The 19,401-nt window shown below is 43.2% G+C and overlaps 1 protein-coding gene across 6 annotated transcripts in view; it reads right to left on the bottom strand.

Annotated features, from left to right (window-relative positions):
- LOC138160315 (ultra-long-chain fatty acid omega-hydroxylase) overlaps window positions 1-19,401 on the bottom strand; it is a 51,785-nt gene that overhangs the window by 31,090 nt on the left and 1,294 nt on the right. For 3 of the 6 annotated variants that reach the window (XM_069086969.1, XM_069086970.1, XM_069086968.1), the window contains exon 2: window positions 1,433-1,655. The exons of 1 other annotated variant lie outside the window; for it this stretch is intronic. In XM_069086969.1, coding sequence (XP_068943070.1) covers window positions 1,433-1,654 — 222 coding nt within the window. In that variant the 5' untranslated portion in view covers window position 1,655. Of the gene's footprint in view, window positions 1-1,432; window positions 1,656-16,593; window positions 16,951-19,401 lie in introns of those variants that run through there. 2 more of the 6 variants (XM_069086971.1, XM_069086973.1) reach the window with 2 other exon arrangements.

Below are 19,401 nucleotides of genomic sequence, written 5' to 3'. Positions count from 1 at the left end.
TGTCATTATAACTTTCATCACCAGCACATTCATCACTTACTAAAGCGTGTGTACATTTTATTAAAATGCCCTCTATAATGAATATCAATAACATAATAATGATTTGTCTTGGCTGTCTGCCTGCTGGACCGCTGCCTAGCCACTTCCAGGCAGCTGGCCATGGCAAGGACTGAGCTTGTCTCCTGTATCCATTCTTTGAACTCCCCTAGAGGAGACTGCCTCCCACAGCCCCCAGTTCAGTCCCTTGAAACCAGTCCTTTAACCAGTCCTTAAGGGATAACAAGCCCATGGTGTTCCCAGCTCATTCTGCCTAGTGCCAAAGCCTGGGTCCCCTAGCGATCAATCAACAAGTATTAATTATGTACTATGTGCCAAGCTCTATGCTAAGGGGGCATTGGAGTTACAGAGGCAAAAGAAAAACAGGCCCTATTTTCAGGAGTTTAAACATGGACATGTTTAAGTATCTACCTCATGTATAGAGAATGAGAACAAAAATCATCTATGAAGGGAGAGGCCTCACAGCTGGGGGATGGTTGGATTTCAAGACAGGTCCTTAATTACTTATCAGGCATCACAGAATGTCAGGCATGGCTGGGACCTTAACCATGTAGTCCAACCCCCTTCTCACTTTACAGGGAAGAAAACCAGGGCTCACAGGAAGGGATTTGCCCAACATCAGGTCAGCATAAGGTTAAAGGAGGAATTGGGTTTTTTCCAAGGGGGTGGTCTAGATCTGTTATTTCACCTGTGTCCTAAACTCAGGGTGAGACATTTCTCTACAAGAATGCATATCAGCAACTGTTCTGTCACTCAGTGTCAGAGAGTTTCCCTGGGGCATTGAGAGGGTGAGAGACTTTCCAGGGGCCATACAGCCAGTAGGTGTCAGCAGGACTTGAAACCCATCCACATCCTCTCCCCACTTTTCCCTTCCTGACCCCAAGACAAACTTTATATCTCCATACTGACTCTTTTGAAAGGTCTTAGGACAATAGATTTATAATTAGAAGGGGTGGAGGGTACCTAGTCCAATTGCATCATTTTACAAATAAGGAAACTGAGGCCCAAGGAGATGAAGTGACTTTCCAAAAAGTAGTAAAGGGGAGAGACAGGACTCGAACACAATTCCTCTGGCTCCAAATCCAATGTTTTTTCCACTCTACTATTACTATCCTCTAACCCAACCTCTACTTATCCCCTTATACTAGAGGGGAGGAGGGCTGGGAGTGACTCTTCCTGGGTTACACTGGTCGGTTATAAATCATGAAGATACTCATTTAAACCAAGTCAGGGTAGTGCCATAGAAATAAAGCCATACCCTTTGGGGCCTGTGGAGGTTTGGTAACTGGGAGGCTTGGCTTAATATGTGGGCAAATTCCAAAGGAATTTTTCTTGGACGGGTATCCCCTTTCCCTATCCCAAGACCAGCATTTACCATGCCCAAATGGCCCAAGAGCCAGTTCCTCCGGGGAGGTTGAGGGAAGCATCGTAATCGTTGGCAGGTAATGTAAAATTGATGGCATGCCTGGAAGACCTTCAGGAGGAGACGGAAAAAGATGAAAAGCAGGGATAGGAGCAGCGCAGAGACTACATAGGTGCGGAAGGAGGTTTTCTCAAGTCTCAGCACCCTCAGTACTTGATCCGTGATGGGCAGCATCCTGGAGGAGAGACATATGCACAGAATTAGCAGGCGCAAACATTAGGGTAAGCCAGGTTTGTGATCAAGCCTGAACAAGAAGAGGGCTCAGAAATCTCCAGAGCACTCTTCCCTCTTCTCCCCACCTCCCCATCCCCCATTCCCACCAAAGAGCACTGAACAATCCATCTAGAGCACATGTCCAATGGTTCCCCAGAGCACACAGAGCTCTCTCCCTCCAGAAATTAGTTTGTAATTACTTCAAGGAAGTCTGGCAAAGAAGCTAGAGATCTGGCCTCAGAGCCAGAAAAGCTGTGCTTAACATCTCGCCTTTGACACACGCTGACTGTGTGACCCTGGCAAAGTTAATCAACTTCTCAGTGCTCCAGGCAACTGTTTAAGACTGTACACAGAGAAAATGCTGCCCTGCATTGGTAGGGGTGGTTTCCTCACTTGGGAGTTCCCGAGACCAGTAGTTCTCAAAGTGTGTGGTCTTGAGACCCTTGAGGTCTGGGGAACCTCAAGTCCTGAGACTTCACAAGGGTCTTCAATTTCAAGGTTCACAAGGTCAAGATTGTTTTTAGTAATAATACTAAAACATTTTGATTTCTAATGTGGTAAATACCAATTTATAAAACCTCAATAATCAAAAACTCTTTAGAAGATCCTCAATTTTTAAGAATATAAAGGGATCCTGAGACCAAAAAGATTGATGCTGGCTGCCATAGACCAATGAAATCACAGATCCAGTCCCAAAATCCAGTCCCTGCATCCCCTAGATTTTGTATTTATTTGATTGGGTACATTTTGTATCTTCCCCAAACCCCAACCTGTGGACTTTAAGCTCTTGGTGGGCAGGGACTGTTTTCTTTGTTTCCTCAGAACCTAGTACAACACCCTGCCTGTAATACTTGTTGAATTTCATTTCATTGAGATGACCCAGACTGCTTAGCTCCATATTTTAGGCTCCCCATGTTCTGGTCCCCACCTGCCTCTCCACATTTAGCTCCTACCACTCTACAGTATGAACCTGACCATTTAACCTCTGGACTACTGCCTAGCCATATCCTGGCAGCTGGCCAGGCCCAGGGTCCTAATCTGCTTTCTGAACTCCACAGGACACAGACCTGCCCCTTCAGTTCCAATTTTCTCTGGGACCCTGGGAGGGCAGCCAGCATGGCAAGTCCTACAAGATATGGAGACATCATGGTGTTTGTATGTGTGAACAATCCATCATCTCCTACTCTCCCTACAAACCTTTTCTCACTCCCACCCTCTGCCCCCTAAATACCTTTCTCCCATAAAAATTCAGTCCATCCTTCAAAGCTCACATCCAGTCCCATCTCCTTCACTAATTCTCCCCCTTAAGAAGAAATGTGACTTATTTCTTTGGAATTTTCAAAGCCTTTATTTTGTCTATCATGCACTGGCCACAGAAACCAATAAAAGCTGACAAGTTATGGATAACACTTGGTTTGCATTATTTTACTTGATCCCTACCACAACCTTTAAGGAGGTAGACATAAAATTATTATTATTATTATTGCCTTTTGGAGGGCAATTGGGGTTAAGTAACTTGCCCAAGGTTACACGCTAGTTTTTTTTGTGTGGGTGTTAAGTGTCTGAAGCAGAAACCGAACTCAGGTCCTCCTGACTCTGGGGCAGGTGCTTTACTCACTGTGCCACCTAGCCACCCTAGACATAAAATTATCTTACAAATGAGTCTTGGAGAAAGTAAGTGACCTGTCCATGGTCAAGCTAAGTTAAGTGCACTAATGCTGGTGCCTCCCCCTCTCTTGATTATCTCCAGTTTACCTGTATATCTCTTGTTTGTATGTATTTGCATGTTATCTTCCCCCATTAGACTGTAAGCCCCTTATGAGCAGAAACCATCTTTTGCCTTTATTCATATCCCTGGTGCCTGGCAAATAGTAGGTGCTTAATAAATTTTTATTGATTGACTGAAGCCAGGTCTCTCTTGCCTTCAAGACCAATGTCCTTTGTGCTTCAGTGGAGAAGCTCTGGCATTAGAGGAATTGGGGTCAAATACCACCCAGGCAAGTCATGTGGCTACCTTGGGCCTCAGTTTCCTCATTTGTAAAACAAAGAGATTGGGCTAGAATAACCTTTGATCAATTCCATTTCTTTTTTTTTAAAGCAAATCGGGGTTAAGTAACTTGCTCAAGGTTACACGGCCAGTTATTTCTGGGTGGGGTGCTAAGTATCTGAGCCCGGATTTGATCCCCAGGCCATCCCGCCACTGGAGAGGGTGCTTTTACTCTCTGTGCTACCTGGCCACCCCAATTAATTCCATCTCTAAACCTATAATAATGATGTTATTATAATCACCGTGACAAGATTTCTAATTACCAGGGTTGTAATTAGGGCAGGGCAACCCCACCCCCTCCCTGCCCTGCCATAGCACTTGCAATTCTTCAAAGACCTGGAAATAACTGAGCTCAGCCCTGATTAGCAAGAATAATTAGTTAAAATAGAAAATGAGCAGATGGCCTGCTTCTTTTCTTTTTCCAGGCAGTTGGGGTTAAGTGACTTGCCTAGGGTCACACAACTAATAAATGTCTGAGGGTGGATTTGAACTCAGACTCCAGGCAGAGGTGCTCTATCCACTACCCCACTTAGCTGCGCCAGTCTACTTTCTTTCTCAAAACCTTAGGCACCCCCTTGGCAAAATTGCCCCAGGTAGAGGCTAGTTACAACTCTGCTGTTTAGAATTGGGTGTCTCAGTCTGCAAGATTACAAACTCCCAGTGCCTGGATGGAAGGTGCCTGCACACACATACACAAATACACAAACACACAGTATCAACTTGTTCTCTCCTGTTTTGCATACATCTGTTTCATCTTTCCACCCAGACTGAGCTGGGATTGAGTTGTAGGGTACCCTGATATTCCTCTCAGAAGCAACCACAGGGCTGATTTAGTGAGAAAAACCCTTGGAAGGACCTCTGGGTCTGCCACTGACCAACTGTATGACTCTGGGCAAAGTCCCTTCCCCTCTCGGGGCCTGAGTCTTGTCTCCTGTGAAATGAAATTGAATTAGATCGTTTCTTTGGTCCCTTCCATCTCTGGAGTTTAAGGAGTCTGTGTGCTTAAGGGGCAATGGAGGACCCAGGCTTAAACAAAGGGCAAAGCACAACCCCACCAGACCTTAGTTTCTTGGTCTGCAAAATGAGATATGACTAGAATAGATAGCCTCTGAGGTTTCTTCCTTCTCAAAATCTATGATCCCAGGAGCTACAGTGGAAACTCAGTCATCAAAGGAATCGAGTTCAAATCCCACCTCTGACACTCACTATCTGTATAACATTGGGCAAGTCCCATAACTTCTCTGGAACAGTGTTTCCTCTCTTGTGAAATGAAAAGATGGCCTCTGAGGCTCTTGCCAATTCTACATCTCTGATGCTATCATTATGCCATCCTCCCTCTCATTTCAAACTACTCCCAGGCAATGAATGATTCTTGGGGATTAGAGTTCTGGAAAAGGGAATTGGTCGGGGCAGTTCTACAGAGTCAAACAGTTACTCCCATCTAGAAAAATAACCTTCACTGTCAGCCTCAACAATTCACACCTGCTGGCTACACTGGGTTAGATAGATAAAAGTGTGAATTCAGTGGAATAGAGTCACAGGACAGACACACCTATGAATAAATACACAGATCAAAGAGGACAATACAAGTCTAGGCAATAACATACAGCACTTTGCATATTGGATATGCAGCAACACTGGCCCACCTCTAAAAGGACAGACTGTCAATTTCTCTAGGAGTGGAAACAGAGCAAAAGAAGTCACACTGTCTCAGGAGTTATCTTCCTACCCCCACTCTGCGACCAATAGCATCACTGACCTACCAGCTCTAAGAGCATACTCTGGGATGGGAAGCAGCCCACACTAACTTGTCCTGTGCTATAGTGGATAGAGTGTTGAAACTTAGAGTGAGGAAAACCTGGGTTCAAATGTCATCTCTGACTCTTACTAGACAAGTCACTTAATCATTCTGAGGTCAATTTCCTCATCTGTAAAATGGGGAAAATAATACCAGAAATGTGTACCTCACAGGGTTTTTGTGAAGACCAGATATATGTAAGGTACTCTGCAAACATTTATGTTTCGGAAGTCAATTAACAGTTACTTTCTTAAGCCCAGGTTGTGTGAACAGAACTGATCTCAATGCGTTGGTTGAGACCCCAACCAAGTGACCTGCATAGCTACATAGGCAGTGTGCTATAATGGTAAGGGTGGTGGCTGTAGGGTCAGAGCTCAAGGTTCAAGTCCTGGTTCTCCCACTTATTAGCTATATGACCTTGGGAAAGTCACTTTTGACTTCTCTCAACCTCAGTTTCCTCACCTATAAAATGAAAAGGTTGAACTAGATTAGTTCCTAATTTTTGGACTATGAGGACCACTTGAAGGGATTGTTTCATTCTTTGTTGTGTATCCCCTCCCCCAACCCCTAACACATAGTAGGTACTTACCACACTCTTATTAGTTGACTGAAACTATTTCATGGACCCCCACAGAAGCAGGGGGTCTAGTGCAGGTCAAAGTGAATTTATCAAATCCCTCTTCCAGGTAAATACATTCTAGAGATGGAAAGGGCTTCAATGGTCTCTCCACTATACTGTACTGCCTCATCATGCTTCGTATTATTTGATTGACTGTAGGCAAGTCACCTAACCTCTTACTGCATCCATAAGACTACAGTTTGAAGGAAGTGTCCATATCCTTAGTTTATGACATTGACAAAACCTCAGGACCAGATGAAAAAGTTAAAAAATTCAGCCCAATGCTCTAGGCCTACCAAGATCTCACTCCCAACCAGGAGTTCTTAAACTAGGGTTTGTGAATCTCATTCTTTCCTTTTTTAATTTTTTAAAAAATATTTTGGTAATTATAAAAATTAGTCCCCTAGGCTTTTGAAATCAACTCAACAAAACTCTCACACTTAGCCAAGGATTGGTAGTTTACAAAGAACTTTCTTCACAACAATCCTGTGAGGTATCTGCCTCACAAATGCAATCTACTTCACAAGTATAAATAATATTATACCCACTCTACAGATGAGGGAAGGAAGATACTTCCAGAGAACCCATCCATGGGATTCAAGTTGGGGGGGAGGGGACAGGGAAAGTTTGTAAGACAATACTACAGGATTCATCTTAATGGTGTCAATAAAACAATGAGCCAGAGTTTTGTGGTCAGTCCTGGGAATCACATTTTCAGGAGGATGAGTGAGAAAACATTCAGAGGAGAGCAGTCTGAATAAGAAATGCACGTTCCATGGAGACTGGTCAAAGAAACTGAAAATTCTGGGCCTGAAGAAGACAACACTTTTGGGGATTCTGATCACTACCTCCACATCAATGTAAGGAATAATGAACAAGCCACTCTTTGGTGTAGGGCTCCTGGGCAAAGATAGATTACTAGCTAAAGGGCTGTCAAGGTTAGACTTGGCCCCAGAGGGTAGTACAATTTGTAGGAGGGCTGATTTCAATTCAATTTGTAATGAGGTGAAATTTCCTATCAATTTGAACTGTCTAGAAGTCAAATGGACTGGCTTATAAAGTAGTGAGTCCCCTGTCACTAAAAGTCTTCAAACAAGATCACAGAAATGTCAGAGTTAGTCAGAAGTCATCCAGTCTGGCCCAAATCATGGACAAGAATGCTTATCAATGCTTATCCAGTCATCACTTGAAAATTTCCAGGGGAGAACCCATTGCCTTATGAAACAGTTCCTTAAAACTTGGGGATGGCTCTACTTATCAAGGCTGTTTTTGTTTTATGTTTTACATAAGTCTAGATTAACTTCTTTGCAATAGCCACCTCTTGTTTCTAGTACAGGTCAAAGTGAACTTATCAAATCCCTCTTCCAGGTAAATAAAATTACCATATTTACCACTGCCCCCGAGTCTCCTTTTCTACCGATCTTTCAAAACAACCACCTACTTCATTTTGTAGACACTTATATATGTGCATATTTTCCCTCTTAGAAAGTAAGCTCCTTGAGGGCAAAGATTGCTTCACTTTGGCTGATGTGGCAGGAAGTAGACTAAATGACATGTCAATTGTGTTGCAGAAGAGGCTTATTTCAGATGGGAAAGTGAACTAGACTCTGAAAACCTTGCCTCTAGAATTGGAAGGAACATCAGAGGTCATCTAGTCCAACTCCTCATTTTACAGTTAAGGAAACTGAGGTCCAGGGTTACTAAGTTACTGGCCCAAGGTCCAATAGGCAAGAAGCAGTAGAGCTGGGCTTTGAACCCAGATCCTTTGCCTTCAGAACCAGTGTTCTTTCCTTTCCCTAAATACCACACTAGATGACTTCTGAGACCTCCTTTCAGCTCTGAGAATCTGTGGTTCTTTCTCTTCACTTTGTCCATATTACTTCCAGTTACAACGTTTTGTCATTTCTCCTTCCAAGTTCCCTGTTTGTCTTCTACAGTGAGGCTTAGGAAAACCACAGATCAAACAATAAAATTTGGGAAGGTAGACTTCAGGATACTGTTGCTACAAAGAAGTCAGTGTCCTCTCCTACAGCCACCTAAACTCAATGACTGAGCATTCATCTCTCTGTGCCCTGGATGAATCTTCCTGGAAGACACCCTAAATGAAGAAAAAGAGAAATAGCGCACAGGAGTGGGGAAAACATTCCAAATAATGGTTAAGACCTGAAAGCCAGAGGTGAGAGTTAGCAAGAAAGTTTTGCTTTCAGTGGGCCAAAGGGAGTCTGCAAGAGAGGAGCCACTCAGTGGAATTTTATCTAACTCTTATGTTACTCACACATTGACTTTTGGGCATGTGTGTATACTTAAACAGGTGTCATATAAACACTCACACACCTGCACACATAAATATAAGCATGGGTTTGTGCACACAAACAAGAATAACATCCGTGTATTGGGTAGGAAATGGAAATAAGAATTTTCCATGAGCCAGAAAATGTGCCAAGTGTTTAAAATATTATCTCATTTGAGTTTCACAATAACCCAGGAACTAAGTGCTATTACTAACCTCATTTTACAGTTGAAGAAACTGAGGCAGTCAGCAGTTAATTGACATGCCTAGGATCACATAGCTAGTAAGTGTCCAATGCTAGATTTGAACTCAGGACTTCCTGACTCCAGGCCCAGAACTCTATCTTCTAGGACACCTAGTTGCCTCTTTCATCTAAGACTAATGACCCTAATGCTACTAGCCCATTGTCAGGGATGGAGCCTACCACCTCAATATTGCTGCTACCTCCATAAAAAAGGGAAAAGGTCCTAAATGTATAAAAATATCTATAGCAGATCTTTCTGTGGTAGCCAAGAATTGGAAATTGAGGGCATGCCCATCAGTTGGGGAATGACTGAACAAGTTGTGGTATCTGAATGGAATATTTTATGTGATAAGAAATGACGAGCAGGTGGATTTCAGAAAAACCTGAAAAGACTTATATAAACACATGTAAAGTGATATGAGCAGAGCTAGAACATCATGCCCAGTAACAATAATATTGTGCTATGACAACTATGAATGACTTAGCAATTAAAATGATCCAAGAAAATTCCAAAGGACTCATAATGGAAAATGCTATCCAACTCCAGAGAAAGAACTGATGGATGGGGTGGCTAGGTGGCATAGTGAATAGAGCACCAGCCCTGGAGTCAGGAGGACCTGAGTTCAAATGTGGCCTAAGACAAAAACTAGCCATATGACCTTGGGCAAGTCACTTAACCCCAATTGCCCCTCCAAACACCAAAAAAAAAAAAAAGAACTGAAGGAGTCCAAATGCAATGCGAAGCATACTATTTACACTCTTTGTTTATTTCATCATTTTTTCCTTTTGTTCTATTTGTTTTTTCCACAACATGACTAATATGGAAATTTGTTTTACGTGATTTCACATATATAAACTATATCAAATTGCTTACCATCTTGGTGAGGGAAGAAAAATTTGGAACTCAAAAATTGTTTTAAATGAATACTAAAATTGTCTTTACATATAACTAGAAAAAATACAACTTAAAAAAATATTGTATTACCAGTAAGCAAGTGGGAAAGGAGAGAACCTTCCTGCTTGGGGGAGGGGGGGGAGGGGGGTGGAATGGGCATCAATTTCTCTCTGTTTTGACTTCTCTGTCAAGAAAAGATACAGCACAGAGAATGAGCTCTGGTCTGTAAGTCAGGAGACTCCAGTTCTAATTCTGGCTCTGCCAGTAACTTGCTGTGTGACCTTAGGTAAATCATTTCCCTCCTCTAAGCCTTCATTCCTTCTCTGTAGAAAGAGAAGATACTTGGATAAGTGATATTTAAGGTTTCTCCCAGCTCTAATATGCTATGTTTCCATGTATAAAATAGGGCAGAATACTGCTAGCAAACATGACTGTGGGTCAGTACTTCACTGTTTCTACAATCCCATGAATCCATCCATCTAGATGCTCCTTCCATATTCCATGAATTGCTATGGGCCCAAAAATGTCACTTCATGGCCAACTTTCTGGTGATGTCTTCCAATGCTTGATTAGGCAAGTCAATTTCCCCAACATTTATAAAGTAATTTCTGTGTTATGAAAAAATGTATTATGTTAGATATTCAGGAGACAAAAATGAAAAACACAGGGTGAAAGTCCAAGGACAATGGGCACATGCAGCTCATCTCCAGGTCCGTACTTGAAGCCTGCTCTGTTTACTGGGTCCTGTTATAGCTTAGCCTGGCATTGCCTCTACCATTTGTGAGTGGTGAGACCTTGAGCATATCAGTCCCCTTCTGTAGCCTCAGTTCTCTTGTTTGTAAAATGATGGGACTGGGCACCATCCAGGTTTTTAACCTTGGGTCCCCAAGGATTGTGGATAGATTTCAAAGGGTCCATGAACTTGGATAAGAAAAAAAGTCTTTCCTCATTGACCTTTGGTTTCCTTTGTAATCCCTAGGTTATATTATGTGTTTTACATTAGAAATTTTAAAATGTTATTCTGAGAAAGGATCCACGGGTTTCACCAGACTACCCAGGAGGAGCACCACACACACACATGTGCACACACACAGACACACAAGATTAAGAACCCCTGTACTAGATGGTCTCTGAGGTCTCTTTCAGCTCTAAATCTGTGACCCTAATAAGCCTAGGTCAATGCCCTGCCATGATATGTGATCTACAGGAACCCTTTAATGGAAGACTAGGACCGCTGCATGATACAGTCGATAGAATTCTGAACTTGGGGTCAGCACAGCTTGAGTTTAAATCCAAACACTTATGAGCTGTATGACCCTGAGCAAGGACTCAACCTCTCTAGACCTCACTGTCCTCATCTGTAAAATGAAGGTGTTGGACCCAATAGATTCTATGGTCACTTCGAGCTCTAAAAATCTATGACTGGGGTGGCTAGGTGGTGCAGTGAATAGAGCACCGGCCCTGGAGTCAGGAGGACCTAAGTTCAAATCCGGCCTCAGACATTTAACACAAAACTAGTTGTGTGACCTTGGGCAAGTCAGTTAACCCCAAATGCTCCACATTCCACCCTCCAAAAAGCAAATAAATAAATACAAATCTATGACTCTTCATCACAAACTTTTCAGCTAAGAGGGCATGCTCATCCAACTGACAGATGACTTCAACTTGTTGGATGAAGAGTCAGGATCCAAAAAGATCTTGACAGGCTAGAATATTGGGCCAAATATTTTTTCTTTGTGTCTAACATTTCCATATAGACCCTCTGGAGGACAGAGACCCCAAGGCATTGTTTTTTGGGGTTGGGGGAAAATAGATAGAGACTCCAGAATACCGTTCAGGTGAAGACCCCAGAACACTGAGAGGCTGTTGCCAGTCAAGAGGCTCCTAAAGGAGGAAAAAGGTAGGACCCAGCTGGACAGTTTACTTGGAGTATGGCTAACATCCCCCAATCAGGTAGCTTCCTGTTTTAATTAATTATTCATGCTAAACTCATTGCTCCCATCTGCTAAAGAATATTACAAGTGCTGTCAGCACCCTTTAAATTTTTATACCTCTGTGCAAAGCCCTGATTTTTCCTTCCTAGTTACACCTCTGTTCCCCACCTCTAGAGTCAGATCCCTTGTTTTAGAGCTGTTTGTGGACATCTCCTCCTCCTCCCCTGGGACACACTCTCTAAGGACTGGGATTGTGTCTAACTTCCACTCTGTCTCCCCAGAGTTAGCACAGAGCCTGGCACTAGAGACCCCTGATGTACTGCACTTGGCACATAGCAGGTGCTTAACGAGCATTTGTTCAATTTAAGTATCTACTATGTTTAAGCAACTATAATAATCAACAGGGAATACAGGGATGTATGACCCTGTCCCTGTACTCAAGAAACTAACAGTCTATTAGGGGGATATGTCAAGCCCACCAATGTTAAGGACTTTGTGGAGGGGATTTCTGTTCTCACACAGAGTGGACTAGATAACCCTCTGAAGACACTTCTAATTGTGCACTACTGTGATTCGGAGTTAGTCCTTCCAGGAAACTCACAAGATAACAGACTCACTAAGTCCAGTCAAAAGCAAACAGCCCACTCACGTCCCATTAATTGAGCAAGCAAATGAGATAAAGGCCTTGCTCCTCACTGGCTCCCTATAAACACATCCCTAGCAGGTGCCTCTCCAAGTGACCAACCACGATGCCCGCTCCCTTTGTAGTCAATGGTGCAGCTTAGCGGGTTACATGGCAGGCAAACTTCTGGAAAAACAAGTCTGGTTTGTTTGCCTCAGTCTCTTGTACAGAAATCACTCTCTGCTTCCAAGGCCCCAGAAAAACACCGCAGGCCCTCCTTCCAAGGAGCGGAGCTGAACCAAAGATGAGCACTTCTTGCTAAGAATCTGAGCAGCAAAGTCCAGAGCACAGTTATGGAGCCTCCAGGGATAGGGCCATGTCCCCCCCCCCCCTCCAATTCCCATGATCCTTTAGGTTGGGGTCCATAAAATACTTAGATTAGTGCTGGCCCCAGCTGGTCCTCCTTCCTACTCTGACTCCAACCCCACTTAACCAGCAAGTCAACTATCTCTACTAAAGGAATGTAGAAACCTGGCTTCCAGCTCTGTAACTGGGAGGAACTGGGCTATGTGAACTTTCGATTCAATTAGCTGTTATTAAGTGCCTCCTCCATTCCAGGCATATAGCAGGCATTATATAAATGCTTATCTTCCTCCTCCTCCTCCTTCTCCTCCTCCCCTCCTCCCTCTCCTTCCTCCCACTTATGCATGATAGCAGATAATATTTATGCATATTGCCCTTCTTAATTTGCAGAATGCTTTCCTTATAAGGAAGTTCTTTATACCCTGTCCACATGAATTACTATGTTTATTTTACAAGAGAGAAAACAAATTCAGAGAGGGAAAGTGATTTGCCTCCATATCACAGCTAGTAAGTAGCAGAGCTAAGATAAAAACCCAAAGGGCAGCTAGGTGGTGCAGTGATTAAAGTACCAGGTCTTGGAGTCAGGAGACCTGAGTTCAAATCTGACCTTAGACACTTGATGCCTACTAGCCGTGTGACCTTGGGCAAGTCACTTAACACCAATTTCCTCACCTACCCCCTCAAAACACACACACACAAAAAAAAAACTAAGGCCGGAGTTTTTTCTATGAGCTAGCAACGCCTCCCTCCTCCCCCTCCCCACACACACACCATCTAGCTGTATTCTTCAGGATCTTAAAATCACACAGATACAAATTCCCCCTCTTTTCAATCCTTTGGCTTCCTCCCTTTAACAGAGCACCTCTCAGGAGTGGGGAACCTGCAGCCTCCAGGTCACTTGTGGCCCTTTAGGTCCTCAAGTGTGGCCCATCCTAATTTAAGGACCTAGAGAGCCACATGTGACCTCAAGGCCAAAAGTTCCCCATGCCTGGAATGAACACTGGTTTGTTATGAAAGAAGACCAAAATGCTTTCATTTCATGTCATCTCATCTCATGACAGCCACAGGGTACTCTAGACCAGGGGGGGTTCTTAATCTTTTTAGTGTCAGGGGTCCCTTGGGCAGACTGATAAAATCTATGTGCCCCTTGCCAAAGTAATGTTTTTATATGCATAAAGTAAAATACGGAGGCTTACAAAGAAAAACAGTTAAAATTAAGATGTCATTTTTTTTCTCATTCCATTTCAGAGAACTCAGTCTACTTTCTGACCAGCTGCCTTCAGTCTTTTCCACTCCCAGTCATGTTGGCTTTTTCATCTACCCTTTGTTTTATCTCCTGTTAGAATGTAAACTCCTTAACAATTAGTGATTTAGGTAGAGAGCTTACTAGAAATACAAGAACCAGGTTCACCAGGTATTGTACATAGACAGTCAGGATCTAAAATGAGATTTTCAGTCCCTTGGAATACAAGTATAATACTCCAGCAATTTAGGGTGATAGGACCCTTGACCAGTTCACCCCATCAAGCAGGTACCTGGAAAAATGAACTGGTTACAGAAGGGCAAAGCCATACCCTCCACTTCCAGACCAAGATCTCCACTGCTGCGAGGAATTGCCAAATTGGAAGCCATTTGGCCCAGCCCACGAATGGGCTTGGCATGACTAGATCCCCAGGGAAAGCTAGGCGGGGTCATGTGGCCCCTAGCCAGCAGTACCCCCTTTTTTCCCCAACCCCTGGCCAGAATCAGATATTATCAGCCCATTCTGCTTGCCCATGCATGATGAAACAACCCAGACTTGCTAAGGATGCAGGGTAACACCCAGAGGGATCTATCCGGTCTGGCAGGTCAGGTCCCTTAGCTTGTAAGAACACAAGTTGTACAAGGTGTTTAGAGCTATTACAAACAGGTAAAGGAGGAGGAACTCCAGGTGTCCCCTGGCACAGAGATGTACATTTCTTCTTTAATAGGGGGCAGTGAGGGGGCATGTAAAAAAGCTCTGGATTTATTGTTAGAGGACCTGGATTTGAATGGCATTTATTCCACTTCAGTCTCCTTGGGCAGGCCAACCCCCCTTACCCCAAACACACATACACACACACGCACACACGCACACATGCACACATACACAAACACTCAAGTACACACACACACACAGGAACACACACATGTACACACTTTGAGTCTTGGTTTCCTCATCTTTAAAATGGGGGTCAGAGTGGGTGAGAAAGTGGTTAGATCATTTCTGAAATTCCTTCCAGCTCTCCATTCAAGATCCTGTCACCTTTGCTGCATTCAAGGCCACAGCCCTGTAGTAAACCCTCTGTGCTCCAATCTGACTGCTCTGGTCCTCGTCCAGATACATTCCTTGCACATTCACATGGTGAGGCCATTCAGTCCAATACCAAAAAAAAATTATTAAGCACCTACTGTGTACAAGGCACCAGGGATATGAGATGGAACGTCCTGTCCTCAAAGAGCTTATGTTGTCCAGGAACCTCTGTTCATTTTGCTACCCAACTTAAAAAATACTTCCACCTATGTCTCCTCCACAATCTGAACTCTCACCATCCTTCAAGGCCTGACACACTATCTAGATCCTCTAGCAAATTCCAATAATGCTGTAATTATATGTATTGGTGTCCCTCTGCCATGCTGTAAGCTCCATAAGGGCAGGCACTCTGTCTTACCTAAACTTTATATTTCCCCTAGAACCCAGCACAGGCTTTTGGCCATTTAATAAGTAGCTGCTATCTATACAGAACAAAAATTCAGTTTCGTGTACAATTCTTTTTTTTTGTTGTTCTTTTTTGTATACTGAAATGTTAGTGATTACTAATAGTTAACAGCAATAGCTGAAATTTATATTTATTTATTTATATTCAAGGTTTGCAAAATGCTTTACTAATATTCTTATTTGACCTTCACAATAACCACAGGAAGTAGATATTATTGCTAGCCTCATTTTACAGATGTAGACATTAAGACAGATAGAGCTTAAACGACTTGCCCAGGGTCACCAAATTAACAGGTGTCTGAGGCTGGATCTGAACTCAGGTCTCCCTGACTCCAAGGCCAGCATTCTATGAGTGAATGAATAAGTGGCAACCCAAGTCGTAAATTATCTCTTCTTTCCTTGAACCCTGCTAGTAATCATTGTCTGCCTTTTATTACTGGCTAAATTTTAGATAACAAGAATAGCAATAGCTTACTTTTGCTTTAAGGTTTACAAAGTGCTTTATATCCAATATTTCACTTGGGTCTTAAAGCAAGCCTCTGACATAGGTGATATCAGTCCTATTTTACAGATGAGGAATATGAGATTCCAAGAAGGGAAGCACCTCAGCCAAGATAATACCAGCTGCAAGAGGCAGAGTTGAGTTTTAAGATTGAGTATTTAAAGTATTTAAACTCCAAGGACGACTCTCCTTCTCCTACACATAGCTGCTGCCCCCCCCCCACACACACACACACGACTGTAAATGCCATGTCCCAAGGCTAAATATGGCCCGTGAGAGGTATTCAATCATGGAAACAACACACAGTAAAAAAGAACCTCCAAGGGCATCCATCCAACCTCCAACCAGGCTCAACAAACACTAAGTACCTACTATGGGAAAGGCACTGTTGGGTGGTGGGGATGAAAAGATAAAAAATGAAGCACTCCTTGCCCCAAGAAGTTTGTATTCCTTAGATGAGAAGCAACACAGATAAGCAAGTACAAAGTATATACAAAATTAAGACAATGTAATTTCTGGAGGACAGTACTAATGGGGAGAAGGGGCACTGCATCTGAGTCTAGAAGGAAACTAGGAATTCTAAAATGAGACAGAGATGAAGAGGGAGTGTATTCCATACATGGGGGACAGCCTATGCAAAAGCATGGAGGTGGGAGATGAAATGACAAATGGGCCCATTTACCTGGAAAATAGGGAAGGTAAGAAGGACTAATGTAAAATAAGCCTGGAAAGTGAGTCTAGAACCAGATTGTGTAGGGCCTTAAATATCAAATAGAGGAGTCTGTAATTGATCCTAAAGGCAATGGGAGAGACTGAAGATTTTTCAGGAGGGAAATTCTACAGTCATACCTGAGCTTCACGAATATAAATTCAGCAGCTGTGTGGAGGATGGATTGAAGAACGGAGAGTTTGGAAGCCAAAGGAAGTTATCATCTCCCCTGGAAGAATGGTCCATTTGGAGGCTTGACCTTCTAAGATTATACAAGTTCCTCTTCCTCCAAGAAGTCTTCCTTGGCTAGCCACCCATTAGGCAGATCCCATGGGGATCTGATCCTCTGAATATAGTCTGCTATGTCATGCCTCTGAACACTTAGCATATGGTGAATTTTTTTGTCATTATGCCTAATCTCCCCAACCAGTTCCATCTTTAAGATTATGGAAAGTAGGGGCGGCCAGGTAGCACAGCGAGTAAGAGCACCTGCTCCAGTGTTGGGATGACCTGGAGATGGAATCCTGGGCTCAGACACTTAGCACCCACCCAGAAACACATGGCCGTGTAACCTTGAGCAAGTTACTTAACCCCGATTGCTTAGGGACAGCCAGGTGGCTCAGCAAGTAAGAGCACTGGCTCCAGTGTTGGGAATGACCTGGATCAAATCCGGGCTCAGATACTCAGCACCACACCCAGAAACACCTGGCCATGTAAGTTACTTAACCCCGATTGCTTTAAAAAAAAAAAAAGATTATGGAAAGTAAAAGGTAGCATGGACCTTAAAACATAGAATAGGGTCCTTAGAAAATAAAATGTCAGAGATGCACAGTTCCTTAGAACATAAGATGTCAAAGCTAGAAGGCAACTTATAACATAGAATGTATCTTGTACCAGGCTGAGCACATAGGAAACTCTCTGTACACACTGGCTGAGTTAGAGAAGTGAACATATTCTCCCCCATGTATTCTGCCCTTAAAAAACAAACTAGATTACTCTCTCTCGCTGAAATTGCTCTGTGCTTTTTATTCATTCATTCAATAAGTATTCATTCATTCATTCTACAAGCGTTTGTTCATTCATTCCAGTCATATTTTAGCCTATTCCTTATCCTTTGAATCTTCTCCTCTTCTCTCTCTTTGTTAGCTTCTTCCTACCCATAGTTTAAAGCCCAACTTGAGTGTTACCTTCTCTGGGAAATCTTCATGGATCCCCTAAGGTGATGACGTCTTTTTCCAAGACTTCATCTTATCTTGTGGTACAGTGGAAAGAGCACTGCCCTTGGAGTCAGAGGTCAGAGGTCGTAGGTTCAGATACTACCGTACCTCTGTGACCCTGGGTAAGTAATTAAACCTCTTTGGACCTTCGTTACTTCATCTATAAAGTGAGGAATTGGTCTAAATGAGCACTAGGAACTCATCCTATTCTAAATCTACTATTCTACTGAATTGTTAGCTCCTTGAGAGCAGGAACCAAGGTCAAGTCTTATCTAAACCCTGTATCTTCCCAGGACCTTGCATACAACAGACATTTAATAAATTATTGTATTATAACAGAAAGACAGGTAATATGCCTTGAGGATAAGCAAAGGCACCAGCTAAAATCAATCTCTCTGGCTTGAACTCTGTGGCGTGGATAGAGGAAGTGGGATGGAGATTGGGATCACCAGCCAGCCAGGACACAATTTCCCCCACCCAAAGCTGTATCAAATCCCAAGGTCCAAAGGGATAGATTCTGTTCTCTGGAGTCCCCAAGGGGTTCCTTTTTGTGCAACACACACTGGCAGCTCTTCCTGCTACCTCTCCTTTAACCCACAAACTTCTCTCCAAGAGTCACCAAAATGAGGTGCGTACAAACAAATAGAGGACGATCTCAGCTCTTCCCAGGGGCTGACCACTCTGACCAGTGCTAGGCTACAGAATCTACCAAGGGGTAGTGTCATGCAATGAAAAGAGTGCTAACTTTGAAAGCAAGAGACATAAGAACATGGATATAAGGGACCTTGGAAGCAATCAAGCCTACTACCTTTATTTTACAGTTGAGGAAACTGAGGCACAGAGAAGTTAAGTTACTTGGTCACCATCATACTGTCTCAGGCAGGATTTGAACCCACATCTTCCTGACTCCCAAGTCCAACACCTAACCACTACAACACTCTGACTCTCAGTCTGGGTTCAAGCCTAGGTGTTGACTCTGACAAATACTAGCTGTGCAGTCCTCTGAATCTCACTTTCTTTCTATGTAAAACAGAGAACAATACTCATATTACCCACCTCACAAGGTTGTTCTGAGGAAAGTGTGCTTCATAACCTCAATGTACTATAGAAGTGTGAGTTATTATTATCCAGGAAATGGATAGACCCTAGTTGACAAGCATTTCTAGAGGCCACGATGGTGAATGGAACACCAAATTGTACTTTGACCTATCTGGATTAACTGGTGGCTATTAAAGTCAAGTTTTAATAATTAATGTCTGGGCTGAACCCCAAGAGACTTGGAAAAATCTCACTCTCTGAAACTGATCAACTGACTAGCCCAAGCCCCAGTTACATGAATGTCACAGAGGGTCGGTCACCTCTCCTCCACAGAACAGGACACTGTATGCTCCTCAATCTGAGCAATACTTCCCTCATCCCTCACCCCTATTAGTGAATATCCCATCCACTCACACATTCAACACTCATGCCTTGTCACTGAAGCAGCCACCAGACAGCCACCCCAAACATAAGACACCTGCAGCTGACTTGGTTTGGGCCACCCCCATTGCCCAGGGGGCCTGCAGTAGAGATACAGCTGATTCTGGGGAGACATTTGAGCCCTATGAGATCTCTCTGATTACAAGTGATACCTGGGTTCATTGAGATCTCTCAGATTACATGTCATAGCAAGACAAGGAGAGTTCTCTCTTTCCTTATTTCTCCTCCTTTGTCCTCTCACTCTCTCTTCCT

The sequence above is a fragment of the Petaurus breviceps genome, unplaced genomic scaffold (assembly GCF_028583685.1).
Source record: "Petaurus breviceps papuanus isolate PSGF00001 unplaced genomic scaffold, PetGlider_PUasm1.0 180, whole genome shotgun sequence".
Lineage (NCBI taxonomy): Eukaryota > Metazoa > Chordata > Mammalia > Diprotodontia > Petauridae > Petaurus > Petaurus breviceps.
This window is presented reverse-complemented; position numbering and strand designations above follow the sequence as displayed.